This window comes from Gasterosteus aculeatus, chromosome 7 (assembly GCF_964276395.1).
Source record: "Gasterosteus aculeatus chromosome 7, fGasAcu3.hap1.1, whole genome shotgun sequence".
In the NCBI taxonomy this organism is placed as follows: Eukaryota; Metazoa; Chordata; class Actinopteri; order Perciformes; family Gasterosteidae; genus Gasterosteus; species Gasterosteus aculeatus.
In genome coordinates this window covers 22165248-22177915 of record NC_135694.1, presented here as the reverse complement: position 1 = coordinate 22177915, position 12668 = coordinate 22165248, and the positions used below count along the sequence as shown (strand labels likewise).

At 40.8% G+C, this 12668-nt stretch overlaps 2 protein-coding genes across 6 annotated transcripts; one reads left to right on the top strand and one right to left on the bottom strand.

The window, feature by feature from the left end:
• The first annotated feature begins 1 nt into the window (after position 1).
• On the top strand, positions 2-2661 carry LOC120821801 (CAAX prenyl protease 2). Its single transcript, XM_040180826.2, has 8 exons — positions 2-274; positions 362-464; positions 1053-1136; positions 1536-1614; positions 1703-1870; positions 1971-2042; positions 2202-2264; positions 2356-2661. The coding sequence occupies exons 1-8, from the start codon at positions 138-140 to the stop codon at positions 2574-2576; spliced, it is 927 nt and encodes a 308-aa protein (XP_040036760.2). The 5' UTR covers positions 2-137; the 3' UTR covers positions 2577-2661.
• Positions 2662-5713: 3052 nt separating this feature from the next.
• LOC120820964 (uncharacterized) lies at positions 5714-11829 on the bottom strand. Of its 5 annotated transcripts, XM_040179245.2 has the most exons (10): positions 11696-11829; positions 10660-10939; positions 10208-10255; positions 9924-9968; positions 9568-9746; positions 9207-9303; positions 8473-8820; positions 7976-8120; positions 7561-7688; positions 5714-7305 (listed from the first exon to the last, which is right to left on the bottom strand). In XM_040179245.2, the coding sequence occupies exons 2-10, from the start codon at positions 10930-10932 to the stop codon at positions 6970-6972; spliced, it is 1599 nt and encodes a 532-aa protein (XP_040035179.2). In that variant the 5' UTR covers positions 10933-10939; positions 11696-11829; the 3' UTR covers positions 5714-6969. The 5 variants fall into 5 exon arrangements, with proteins under 5 accessions (XP_040035179.2, XP_077961312.1, XP_077961313.1 ...); XM_078105186.1 differs by lacking the exons at positions 9568-9746; positions 10660-10939 and adding an exon at positions 10339-10467 and having other exon boundaries at positions 11696-11781; XM_078105187.1 differs by lacking the exon at positions 9568-9746 and having other exon boundaries at positions 11696-11744.
• Between the last annotated feature and the right edge of the window lie 839 nt (positions 11830-12668).

Below are 12668 nucleotides of genomic sequence, written 5' to 3'. Positions count from 1 at the left end.
TATTAGAGCTAATCAGCTTGACTGATCTCCACTTGCCTCCGATAGCGATACGCTAATCTGGAATGACAGAACCGAAGCGCTAGCTGTTGCTCAGCAGCAACCTCCTGAAGCTCTGGTAGGTAACCCTCAGTTCGGTCATGCAGGATCCAGAACATGGCCCCAAAATGCAGGTGGAGCACACCCACACCAGGTGTTGGGTGTGTGTGCTGAGCTGCCTTCTGCTCGCCTGCCTGTACGTTGGCAGCTTGTACGTCTGGAGAAGCAGCTTACCCAGGTACACAAGTCACCGGCACACCTGCGACTGTGCTGGTAGACTCGACAGTTAAACTAAACTGTTTATTCGTGTGAGTTTGTTTTGCAGAGACCATCCAAGTTTGATACGGCGTCGCTGTGCCAGTGTGCTGCTGGTCTCTGCGCTGTCACCGGCGGTGGTGAAGGCATGGATGCACTGCGCTAATGTCAAGGTGAGTATACATGAACGAAATACGCACAAGTTCTCTGCATCTCACGTCTCTCAAGTTCTCCTGCCGGCACTAGTTCACCGCAGTAAACAATGTCCTCACAAACCACTTAGCAGTAACCTAATAGTGAAAACACTTATAATGTAATCTGGCTGATGCAACACATTTGAGGCCTTAAAACTTTAGGGCGTTTTTTAATGTTGCAGCGTTGCCACATTTAGGCTTACTAAATGGGACGTTCATCCAACCACTGATCTATAAACAGATCAATTCAGCAGAGCATCATGTACATGTACTACATGTATAGCGTTATACTGACGTATTATACAATGCGGCCTTCATCAACGTAGTGTTGATTATAGGACTGCTCCGTTAGTCTGCATCCATCTATCTCGGTCTCCAGCAAACTTAATGTATATATGCTTATTGTCTTACTGTGGCAGGTAGGAGGTGAAAGGTCATAGCCAGCCAGTGGGCATATTCTCTATATACATAAGTGTTTGGTGAGGTTAAGCCTGAGGTCACACTGGCTTAACTTCATAATCACTTGAGGGTTTAAACGATGTTTGTAAAGCGGCATTCTGCTCGCAGGTCAGTGCGACCTTGTGGGAGTTGATGGGAGTTCGTTTGGAAGGTCTGGTTCCTGCGGCCGTACTGCCACTACTACTAACCATGGTAGGCCCGAGACACCCATTCCCAATTAAACCTCACGAATGTTCCTTTCTTTACCAACCTTTTTGTAGAGAAAGGTGCAATAATTCACAGGGTCTGAATAAGAGGGCTGATTTCATAGAGAAGAGGAAAAATCTGATTAAAAGTTTGAAGAAAATTGCTTGGACTACCATACTTTTCTTCATGTTAGATGTAAAGTCAACTCAAGAACCTCAGTGGATCCCCTTTGCCTCTTAAAATGCTTTATTTATGTTGCACTAAAGCAGTTTTGACATTTTAAATATTCAATTTCCCTTCCCTATACACTACAGCATGGCTTTACAACCTGTACTAAACGAACCACATGTGTGCCCTGTTTGCCATATCCTCTTCAATCTTATATTCCGCCGCTGACTTTAACAGGTATTTTATCTCGGCCCCCTGGTTCATTCTGCGATGGACAACCCCAAAGGCTTCACAGGGGCGCTGCAGTCCGCACTGGGTGAGTCATGCGTTGGGTCCCGTTTAGGGCAGCTTTACACGTGTGCCTGCATGCTTTCGATCTGTGAGTCGAAGCTTTATTTTCCTAGACGTTCAGTCGTGGATGTTGTGTGCGGGAGACGCAGTGTGGCTCAGGAACCAGGTGGTGGCGCCGGTGACGGAGGAGCTGGTGTTCAGAGGGGCCATGCTGCCAATGCTGGTGCCCTGCATGGGGCCCACAGCTGCCATCTTCATGGCACCGCTGTTCTTCGGTGTTGGTATGGAAACCAGATTTCAAGGCTGTGCGCAACTCATATTTCTTTTTACTTTATTTGACATAGATTTAGTTTCAGAGCTCCACTTTATTTGTCCTTCCAGCCCATTTCCACCATATCATAGAGCAACGACGCCTCCATGAGGATAGTATGAGCGGCATCTTCTTGGTGTCGGGTCAGTCGACTTACAAACTCTCCTCAAAGCCAATCGATCAGTTATGGGATTAATATCTGAGTAATGGATCACATTGTAAGCCACCTTTTAGTACATGAATGAATCAACTTTAAATTTGGCACGTTTCATCTGTGAAGATTCTGTGCTGGTCTGTTGTAGGGGTTCAGTTCCTGTACACGACTGTGTTCGGCGCCTTCACTTCCTTTGTATTCATGAGAACTGGTGAGAGCATATTAACGGCATATTAACCTGCTAACATGCTCTCGCACAGCACGCATGCTCATTACAGTGAATCTGCAATCTCTTTCTGAAGGTCACGTTGTGGGTCCAGTTTTGTGCCATTCCTTCTGCAACAGTCAAGGGCTTCCTGACATCAGCTCTGCGCTGCAACATCCTCAACGATGTGCTCTACTTTTCTCCTATCTGATGGGGCTACTGCTCTTTCTGGTGCTGCTCTTCAGGGTGACCGACCCTTTATTCTATGGAGAAATCCCTGTCTGCCGGCTGGCTGGCCCCGCCGCGTCTGCCTGCTAGATTTAATTAAGTACACTCTCGCTCATTTGTATTGTGATGGTTTTCATTTTTTAATGGGTTTCCAAATAAAAAAGGTATTTTTTTAGTGAGTGTGTCTGCATTTATAGATGTGTGGGGGGATGTGTGTGCGTGAGAAGAGGACTGGCCTCAAATATCCCTGCACGGTTGGAGATATTTCCTACTGATTTGAAACACAACACCGGTATAACTTACACTGGCTTATAGAAAACGTGTGTCTGGCAGGGAGAAACAGATGAACTGTGAAATCGAATGAGGTGGAACGTAGGTCAACGGAGGAGAAAGCAGCAGAGGAATACACATATTGAGACAGGCAGACAGGAACAAAGACGTAACACTCCAAAGGAACCAAATTGGAGAAGAACAGCTTCTCTGGGACAAATGAGGCTATGAAAGACTGGCCGTGTTACAGCCAGAAGCAACACGGGCAATGCCAACAGACATTAAGAGAGGGGAAAGAGAAAATGAGGGAGCGCAGAAAGAAAAGATGGAGGGCGAGGACGAGGGAAACGCTTGTGTGTCCCCAAGGAAATTTAGAATGTGGAGGAGCAGAGTGGAGGAGAAGAGGCTTCAGACTGAGAGGTGAAAGCTTGTGACCGACAATTAAGATTTATGAGTCAGACTGATGAGCTAACTACACAAAAAAGTTATACAGTTATAAGTCAGACCAAGAAATGTAAAGCAAGTTTACCTTTTTTTTCCTCTTCATTTCCCTGCATGTGAAGCACCCAAAACACATACAATAGTCATTTTGTGAGACATGTACGTCTATTTTGTGTGTAATATAAGACCAGATCATGAAACATATGACATTTAGGCACATGCACATATTTGTATTCTTGACAAGAGTTGTGTGAGAAGATAAAGACCACTACGTCTGGAGGCTGCCGCCACTTAGCTTAGCTTAGCATAAACATTTCAAACAGGGGAAAACACCTGGCCCGGTTCCTCCCGAAAGCAAAAGACAATGTTGGTAACTCTGAAACTCAATAAGATGTTTGTATTTCATCCGTGCAACAACCAAACCCTAAAAGACATAATGGTTGTTTTTACGGGATTATATGGCAAATATCTTGGCCAGGTCCAATTGCTTGGCAGTCGAGTTCGATATAAAGTGTTAACAAGTGTAGTAGGCAGTTTATTTTTTACCTTTAAACAGATGTTTCCCTTCTATATATATGCTTCTGTAATCTATTTGCTAGTTAGGGAGAGTAACAGCACCAGTTACTTCAAATAATAACTGTTCAAAAAACGGGTGTTCATTATTATTAATTTGTTCATTTCTGTGAAATGTTGGAAAGATTAAAGGAAACAAGGATGTTTTTTTCATGTCTTTGTTTATCCGTGTAAATACTGCTGACTTCTCACCATTTGCTCTCACTGCTTTGCTTTCATTCATTTCAACTCAGTCATAACTTGGGATCTTTCCAGTGCAGCAAAGTCTTCAGATGCTGACCGCTGAGACTTTGGGGATTTGGGGCACTTTGCTGCACAGGATCAATCTTGACAGCAGGTTTTGTCAGAAGCAACTGCATTGCCTATTTACCTTCCCCTAATTTCCCCCCATAGATTTACACAACGATTAAATCTAACAACCTCCGATTTGGCAGCAGTACGATATGATGACAGCAGAAATAATAGGGAGCAGAGACAAACAGGCTGCTCATTTGTCTCCCCACACATAATTGGCGTGCAGAAGATTTTAGAATAGTGTTTAGGGAATGATCCACTTTCTTTTGTTGATGCTGAGTCAGGCAGTTTACCGTTTCTTTTTCCATTTCTTCCCTGGGAGGGAGACTGCTGAAAATAGAGTTCAGGTTTCGTACGGATGTGGATGTGGGATACAAATAGTTTCAACAGTAGAAGTCTAGGGGGAACAGGAGTGAACGGTGCACAGAGGAGTCTCAAGTTTTTGTGTGTCCCCCTTGTCGTTTGTGGAGGCGTCTTCCTTCTGTTGACCCATTTACAACTATACACACACTCGAATGGCTTTGTCTCTGGGGAAATATATCTGCATCATGAAAGGCACTATAAAGGAGTGTAAAATGTCTGTCTGTGTGCGTCTGCGTGTGTGTGCTCGTGTGTGCTTGTGTGTCTATGGAAAAGCTGAGCCTATCATCTGGAAAAGGAATAATTTGTCAGGAATTCTGCTCTTCCATTGCCCTCCCCATGTCTCTCTCAGCAGTTCAATGAACCTAAATAGTTTTCTGGTTATTTCTTATCAGGGTTTCTATTTATCTGAGGTTTGTTTGTACATGTGTGAGTCTTTCTGTACTGCGAACTCCAACTGAAGTTCAGACAATCGAGCATTCGCATGACTTTAGCCTTTCCTTCATCCGCAAAGCTAAAAAAATGTTTTTGAACCAACCAATTTGTCACTGCAGTTTCTATCAGCAACCTTGTTTGTTTAAAAGTGCCACATGACTCCTAACTAGACTTTTAGGAGCAACTGATATTTATTGTCTCTAGGACACAAAGTCTAAAGAATGCAATGCAAGAATAACTTCTGATGAGAATGACGAAGGAAGACAGCTAAAAACAAGCAGATCAACATTCCTTCTATACTCCATTTGACAGCAAACCCAGTCAGCTTTGATATTTGTGATGAAGACTTGCTGACTTTCTGGGCGTGGATGAAGATCACATCAATGTCTGCTATGAAAGATGAAACACATGGACCTTGTAGAAGTGGATAAAAGTATCGACTTTTTCCTCCACTCCACAGAAATCACCCGGAATGCCTACACTCCATTATTTAACCACAAGGCCGCAGCTAATTGCTTCAGTGTGTTTGCCGGTGTGCCTGTGACTGTGTGCACTCTCAAAACAGATGTGTTAAAAATAACACATCATGTGTTAATTTTTAACACATCTGTGTGTCTAGTTAAGGACAACACATTCTGTGTTGCTTTTAACACAGCCAGTGTGTCAGAACATTTAACACACGTTGTGTGTTCTATATTTCAACATAATGTGTTAAAATAACCCAAAAGATGTGTTAATTTAACCCAAAAGATGTGTTAAAAATAAGATTTATACTTTTTCTAAAAAGCATTCTTAAAATGCAATTTTTTCATGGTAAATATGCTCTAAAACACTCACAATAAACAACTAAGACATTTAGGTCACAATTTTATTTGATTAATTTCATATTAAAACATTTGACAGATGTTCACATATTTGTTTTTCCCAAATGACCACTGCAAACTAACATTTTTATAGACAAAATGCAGTAAATACATCAATTTAAACAACTCAACCTCTATCCCTTCTGTTTCAAGAAATTGAATGTCATCCAACAAAGGCTCTAGTATTTTGCCAAAGCCATATACCTCTACTACATACTCTCTGTCTATAGCATAGCATTGAAGAGTAGACAAAGGTGAATGTTTGCAAGGGATGAGTTGAATTGCACGGGCAAGTTTCTCAAGCAAAAGTAAACTGCTCCCATTTTGTGAACTTTGGTTTTTGAACCTAAAGGATTAGTCGTTTCCAAGTCATCAAAATAAAGTTGGATTTGTAGGGCATTAGGATATCTATTGTATAATGCATGATGTGTAAACTGTGTGCCATCACAATAATCATGCATTTTACCATCAACACCTTTTTTAGATTGCTGAGAGAGTCTCTGCATCTTTTCACTTTTAAAGAGAAACTTTATGGTGTCAATAATGGGGATATACTGGCAAGTGTCTGCAGCCAGTACTTCAATTTCCCCTGCTTTCTTGCCGTGTCGCCTCTGTACCCTAAGAAAATTTCTGTGGGCTTCACAAGAGAGTGTTTTTCAGAAAAATATTTATTTATTATATTTTCATATATTCCGAGTATCCACCTCGGAAAAAATGTTTCGTGCATTTTCAAAATCCTGCATTAAAGATTTGACAAAGAGTAGCTATCAATTACAGATGCAGTTTTATCCTTTAAATCGTCCAATGTCTTTTCCAGTAGCTCTTTAGTGCAAGCAATGCTTTTTTGCACATCGGTTAGGGTGGAATTTGATGCACAGTACATTTTGGCAACAAAGGAAGCTGCAGTCTCACGATGGTCTGAAACATGACAATCCATTGAAGTTTCCGAATCTGTTTGTGGAGTTTTCATTGCGTTGGAGCATGACGTAGAAACATCTTCCGACCCATTACCAAAATTGACCATTTGTTCCAAATTTACTGGGTTTGCAACCTGAGTGTGTTCCCTGTTTATATGTCTGGCATAAGAATTAAAGTTATGGTAAGTTCTTTGACAGTGGTTCTGACTACAATTGTATAATCCTGTCCATCTGAAATTGCATGAACTTGCCTAAGATGTCTAATAAGTGTCCTGACTTGTTTCGAAATGGATTTCTTGCATTTGGGACAACTGTACATGGTGGTACAACTTACAACAATACTGCCTGGAGCTTTGCAATAAGTTCCACAACTTTTGATCTCTTCCCACCTGAGATGGGCATGTCATAAACATACTCAAAGAAACTGTAGACTGATTCGAGTTGGGCAGGATATGCCATGTTGCAAACCCAGAAAACTTTGAACAGTTTGTCAATGGCACATGTCAAACCTTCGTCTTGAAGGGGGATGGCGACATTGTCGTTCTTTGCAATGATGACGTACTGAGCAACTGTCCTGGGGTGCCCTAAACACACCAGCTTGGGCTGGTGGACTCCCACTGCTTCCTCAGGAGATCCCTCTAGAAGGCTTGGTATGCTTGTTCCAGTCTAGGAAAGAACACGTATAACAAATAGGGCTCTTAAGGGCTGATATCAAATACACAAAATTCAGAATATATGTCAAAATCCCAATGCTAAACTTGTAATACTGTAGCATACATCCCCTTACCATGTAGTCCAGAATAATTAACAACAGGATTATCAAACATGTGATTGCATATATTGAAAAAGTCAGACATAGCCCTTTAGCCAATGTAAAAGATGGATTAGCATGTGCTGATACTTGAGATGGGATTTTCTTACCGGTTTTATGTCCAAGATGTACGAAAGGGCCGATTTCACACTGCATTTGGCCCATCCTTTAGCCCTCCCCGATGCAGTAGGAGGCAAATAGTGTGTGAGCATCTGAAGGGCTCTGAAGCAAAGGAACTCTAAGCAGAACAAAAAAAAGGGATATACTGTATATGATCACTGATGCCATCTCAGACACTTAAGTTGTCCACCAAATAATCACAATAGAAAAAGATGAGCCATATGGTTGTTCTGGGCGAATCCGACATTTAAACACATTCAAATGACACTTAGATCTAGTAATATAGTAAGGTCATGAAGAAGCCCTCGGATTTCCCTGTTATGATAAAATATGGCATAGTCCCTGGTGACCACCAAATAAAAAGAACGTGTTAACTGTATCGCATAGGCATGGAACATAGCTTACCATCACTCTCCTCACCAGCTGGCAAGACATGGGGGTCATTTTCAAGTGTAGCCACTTTAAGTAGTTTTGGAACAATATGTCCTTCCCATTTCCGAAGGAAGAGGTCTTCCTTCCCGGGGAACATTTTTCCAAACTCTGCATCCAACTGAAAAGAGAAACAACCAATTTAAAAATGATTGTTATTATTTTTTTTAAAGACAATCCAAAATATATTGGTCAATATTAACAACCCTCTACCAAAATCCAAAAACTAGTGCTAAAAGTACAAATTTTCATAAAGTGTTGTGCGTCACAGACAATGAAATGGGAAAGATGTTAAATGACAGTGCACCCGGGGGAATGTATTGGGAAAGTATATGAGTACAATTTGCGTTACACAATTTAAATTCCACTGTGACATTGCATTGAAACACAGATGAACGTATCATTAAAAGCATACAAAGGGTATATATGGCAGTTTAGATGTGCATCTGCAATCCAATATGTTGATTACTTACCAAGTATGGCATGTCCACAAAGCGAGGGTACTGCTGGAAAACCTCAGCCACGGTTGGCGATTTGCTTGTAATCCAGAGTCTTTGGTTGGTGTAGGTTTTCTCCATGCCCATTTTAATAGATGCAATGTTCTCAGGAGATGGTCTCATCCTTTTGGTAGAGGTTATCCACTCCTTGATGGACTCTTCTTCCCCATCTGCAATCACTTCCAGTGTTATACTAACTCCAGAGGGATTACTAGACCTGCCACGCTTGCGATACAGTCGCTGATCATCATGGAGGGTTCTCCGTAGGTTTCTCAGTTTCATTTCGATGAACCCACAATGAGACACCGGGTCATAAAAGTGCTCCTGGATGCAGATAAATAAAAAGGGATTTTTTTTAATAAAAGGATGACTCCACAATTCTTCATGAGAGTCCCATGCTATTCTTGCCTTAATATGAACTTATATTTCAGACAATATATTTGTTACCCAATACCAATTTACTAATCATGGGTTTTAATACCCAATGATTAGTAATTGGGTTTTAATACCCAATGATTAGTAACCCTAATCAAATCCTAAATTATGTTGCATCAAAAACATTTGGGTCACTCTCTAAAACCAAGGTGTGCAAGGCCATCAAGGTGTGCAAAATCTCAAACACAGTGGCTTTACAACTAGGTGGCCAATAAGTTTGAGCAAATATAATGCAAAAGGTATTTTACTGTCAGACCAAATTAGTTTATACTTACAAATCCTTCATTCTCTTCTTGGATCTTGATCTTCAGTGATGGGAAGACTGTTATTAAGCTTTTAGCCAAATTCTGTTTGTCAGCACTTGAAGGGTAACTGAAAGAAAAATGTAGAATTAAGGCCAGAATAAAATAGAAAACTATACAAGGCTTTTATAGAGAACACATATTTTTGCTGCAATGCATTCATGAGTGATTTCACTGTGATTAACTGATTTAACAAGTCACATTAGTTAACCTAAATATGTCCTGCACAATTTCAGAAGTATGAACTACTGTTTTTAATTGTGACCAATGACTTAATTGGTAATAAAGCAAGATATCTATATTCATAATCTCCAATAAAAATGGAAAAACTCACAATCCCCTTCGCTCCACCAGATCACTGACACCTATCTTCACAATAAGTTTTCTGGAGGTCACAGAGAGTGTTCCTGATTTTTCATATTCAGCCAGTACACTTCGGGCCTTACTCTCAAGGAGTGCTGTCAGACTGGCTGCATTAAATCCATGCGCACCATCAATTTGTCCTCGACTATTCTGTGAAGGCAAATTACAAATAAAATATTCCATTTTACATGCAATGGTCCTAATCTTCTCTGACACAAACCAAACTATAAGCCCCCCACCCACCCCCCTCCGTGAACAATAGGTCACTAAATATTTTACCATGGTATCAGCCCATATCTGATACTAGAATCTCCAATAGACACATACCAGTTGACTGCTTGGATGAGTTGTACAGGAACTGAACTGCTCAGCCTTTAAAAAGGAAAAAATGTCACCACTTGAACAAGAGCAATAATAATAATAATAATTGAGAAGATGGTGTTCACCGCCTTACACCATGGAGTAGACTAGATCCAACATGCTTTCATGAGCAAGATAAATTATTCAACAGTTAAATGCTATTTAATACAATTCAATACCATTTGCACAAATAAATATCCAATATTTAATACTAGTAATACTAGTATCTATACATCTCTCAAGACACATACCTCCAATTGACCACTTGGACCAGCTGCATCTGTACCCGGCGGTTCCGCCTTCAAAAGAAAATTTCATTGATTGATCAGATACAATATAAATCACTAAGATGATAGAGTTCCATCATGCATAAGATTCTTACCTCACAGTTATACACTCGTACCGCACCTATACATTACATCTTCCAACAATCTTACAATATTCCAACTTGATCACGGTGTACATAACTATTTGTATGTAAAAGGTCAGCTGAGATATCAGGATCTAAGGCCTAAAAAGTAAAAAAAGATGATAAAATACATAATGAGCTCTTTTTTTACTTTTTACATCCTACAACTATTGCTCCGTAATGGTGTAGACAACAATGCTTATCTACTGGGTTAGTTCATTGGCAGCCAAAATAGTCTATAAAATAGAAAAGAATTATTAATTGAGTTTTCACAGGACTAATACACGTACATACCAACTGTTCCCGAGAGTGTTTTGGTTTGGTTGACTTGAACAAAATGTGATATTTGTCTAAGTTTCCGACATTGCCATTGATGTCCGTGTCAATGTATTCATTAAAATCTGTGTTAAATTTTAGAAGTCTATCACATTCTGCATTGCAAGTTAATGAACTTTTGCAGGCATCAAGAATGTCTGCAATAGAGGGTAGTTGAAGCATCTTCTTGCATATCTCTGTCCCATCTAGGAACACTGTTGTTAATGTCTTGGGAGCCTCACTCCCTTCCATTTGAATGCTGTAAAAGAACAAAACGGCTGTTGGTGAATTGGATTAACTATGAACAAATTGCCCTTGGCCTTCAATTGAGAAAGTGCACAGAAATAGTATTTTTTTAACAAATGGGACATACCAGTGTTTCGGAGGGCGCTCCCCCTCCTGAAAGTCTGAACTACCCCTCCCCCACACCGCCTCAACTATTCATTTTCCCGCCTATAGCACTTGACTGCTAACATTAATTCTTTTGAAAACAGAACACTAACCCGCATAACCGTATATACATAAATATATATAGCGGTCAAACCAGAAACATTGTTTTTGTTAAGTCAACTTTTGGAGTAACTGAATATATGTCGGCGACATTACTGAACTATTAATGTGTTAGCATTAGCAGCACTTAACGTTAGCTCAATATCACATTTAATTTAAAAAGAACGCTGGCTGGCGGGCCGTGAGCCGACTTTGACTCTGGACAGCATCCATCACGCAACGTTAACTGCATCAGATACGATATAGACCCATATTATAATATAACTTCAGCTCAGTCCATATTTCATAGGCAACAGAAACACAGGACACTAGCTAACGTTAGCTAGTAACGTAGCGCCAATACGTAGATAGCAGTAACAATATATTGACGTTTAACATTAATGTTGTCGCTAAAGTTATTTACTAACGTTAGTTATTTGTTAAGTCATTACGGTTTTCCATTTTCGAAAACTCTCTACATTTCACAAACACATTTCAACAGCATTAATCGTATTGACTAACTTACCGTTAGCCGTCTTCGTTTTTCCTTGACTCAGCAATTCACTGTCAGTCATAGGAACGAACGTACATCAACTTCTTCTGTCGAGTGGCAGTTGACAAACCAGCTTATTGGCGCAGTACCGCCACCTGCTGGACTGGAGTGTGGAGTCGTGTTTGTGACGCAAAGCAGTTGCAGCGCGCAACTCAATTGAACAATTATTTAACACATGATGTGTTAGTGACTCCTGTGAAATATTTGTGTAATTTTAACACAAACAATGGATAATTCAACACAACGTGTGTTGAATTAGTACTAACACAAGAAGTGTGTATGATTTTAACACATCCTTTCTGAGGGTGTGCCTGTGTGTGTGTGTGTGCATGACATAAGACACCGGCGGTTGGGAAAAATGAACATCTGACGTGTCCGGCTGTATTTGATTTGGTGCAAACGGTTCAGTAGAAGTCAATGGTGTGAGTCTGAACTCCCCTGATCCCCGGCAGTAAGGAAATGTAGTTTCCCTGACATCAGCGTGGAAGCCTGGTGTCCTCAGGACCAGTGGTGGTCCTAAAAGTCATAAAAGCTTTCTTTTTATTCTGAAAGCAGAAGCACACTGTGTGTATTTGACATGTGAATTAGTTATGATAGAGTGAAACGGTCCAATACTTTGGAGCTGGAAGTTACAGTTCAGCTGCTTGGAAGCTAGAAGTTGAAAATACATCAAAGTGGCATGTGGCAAGTGGTTAGGAGTCAAGGAGCTAGGCAGTAGGCTGTTACCTAGGAGGTGAAAAAGAGAGAGCAAGAGGATCTGTGTGTTCCATTAGAGGTCTTCAGGTTGAGAGATGGAGCAGCTTGGAGGTACTGTAAGTAGATTCATGTTAAAAAGGGGGATTGGTAGTGCAGGACTATGGAAAGGGAAAATTTTGTCTGCTCTCTCAATTACATTTCTCGAATGTCTCTCTGGGGGCGTGACGGTGTGAGCAGGAGGAGGGGGGCA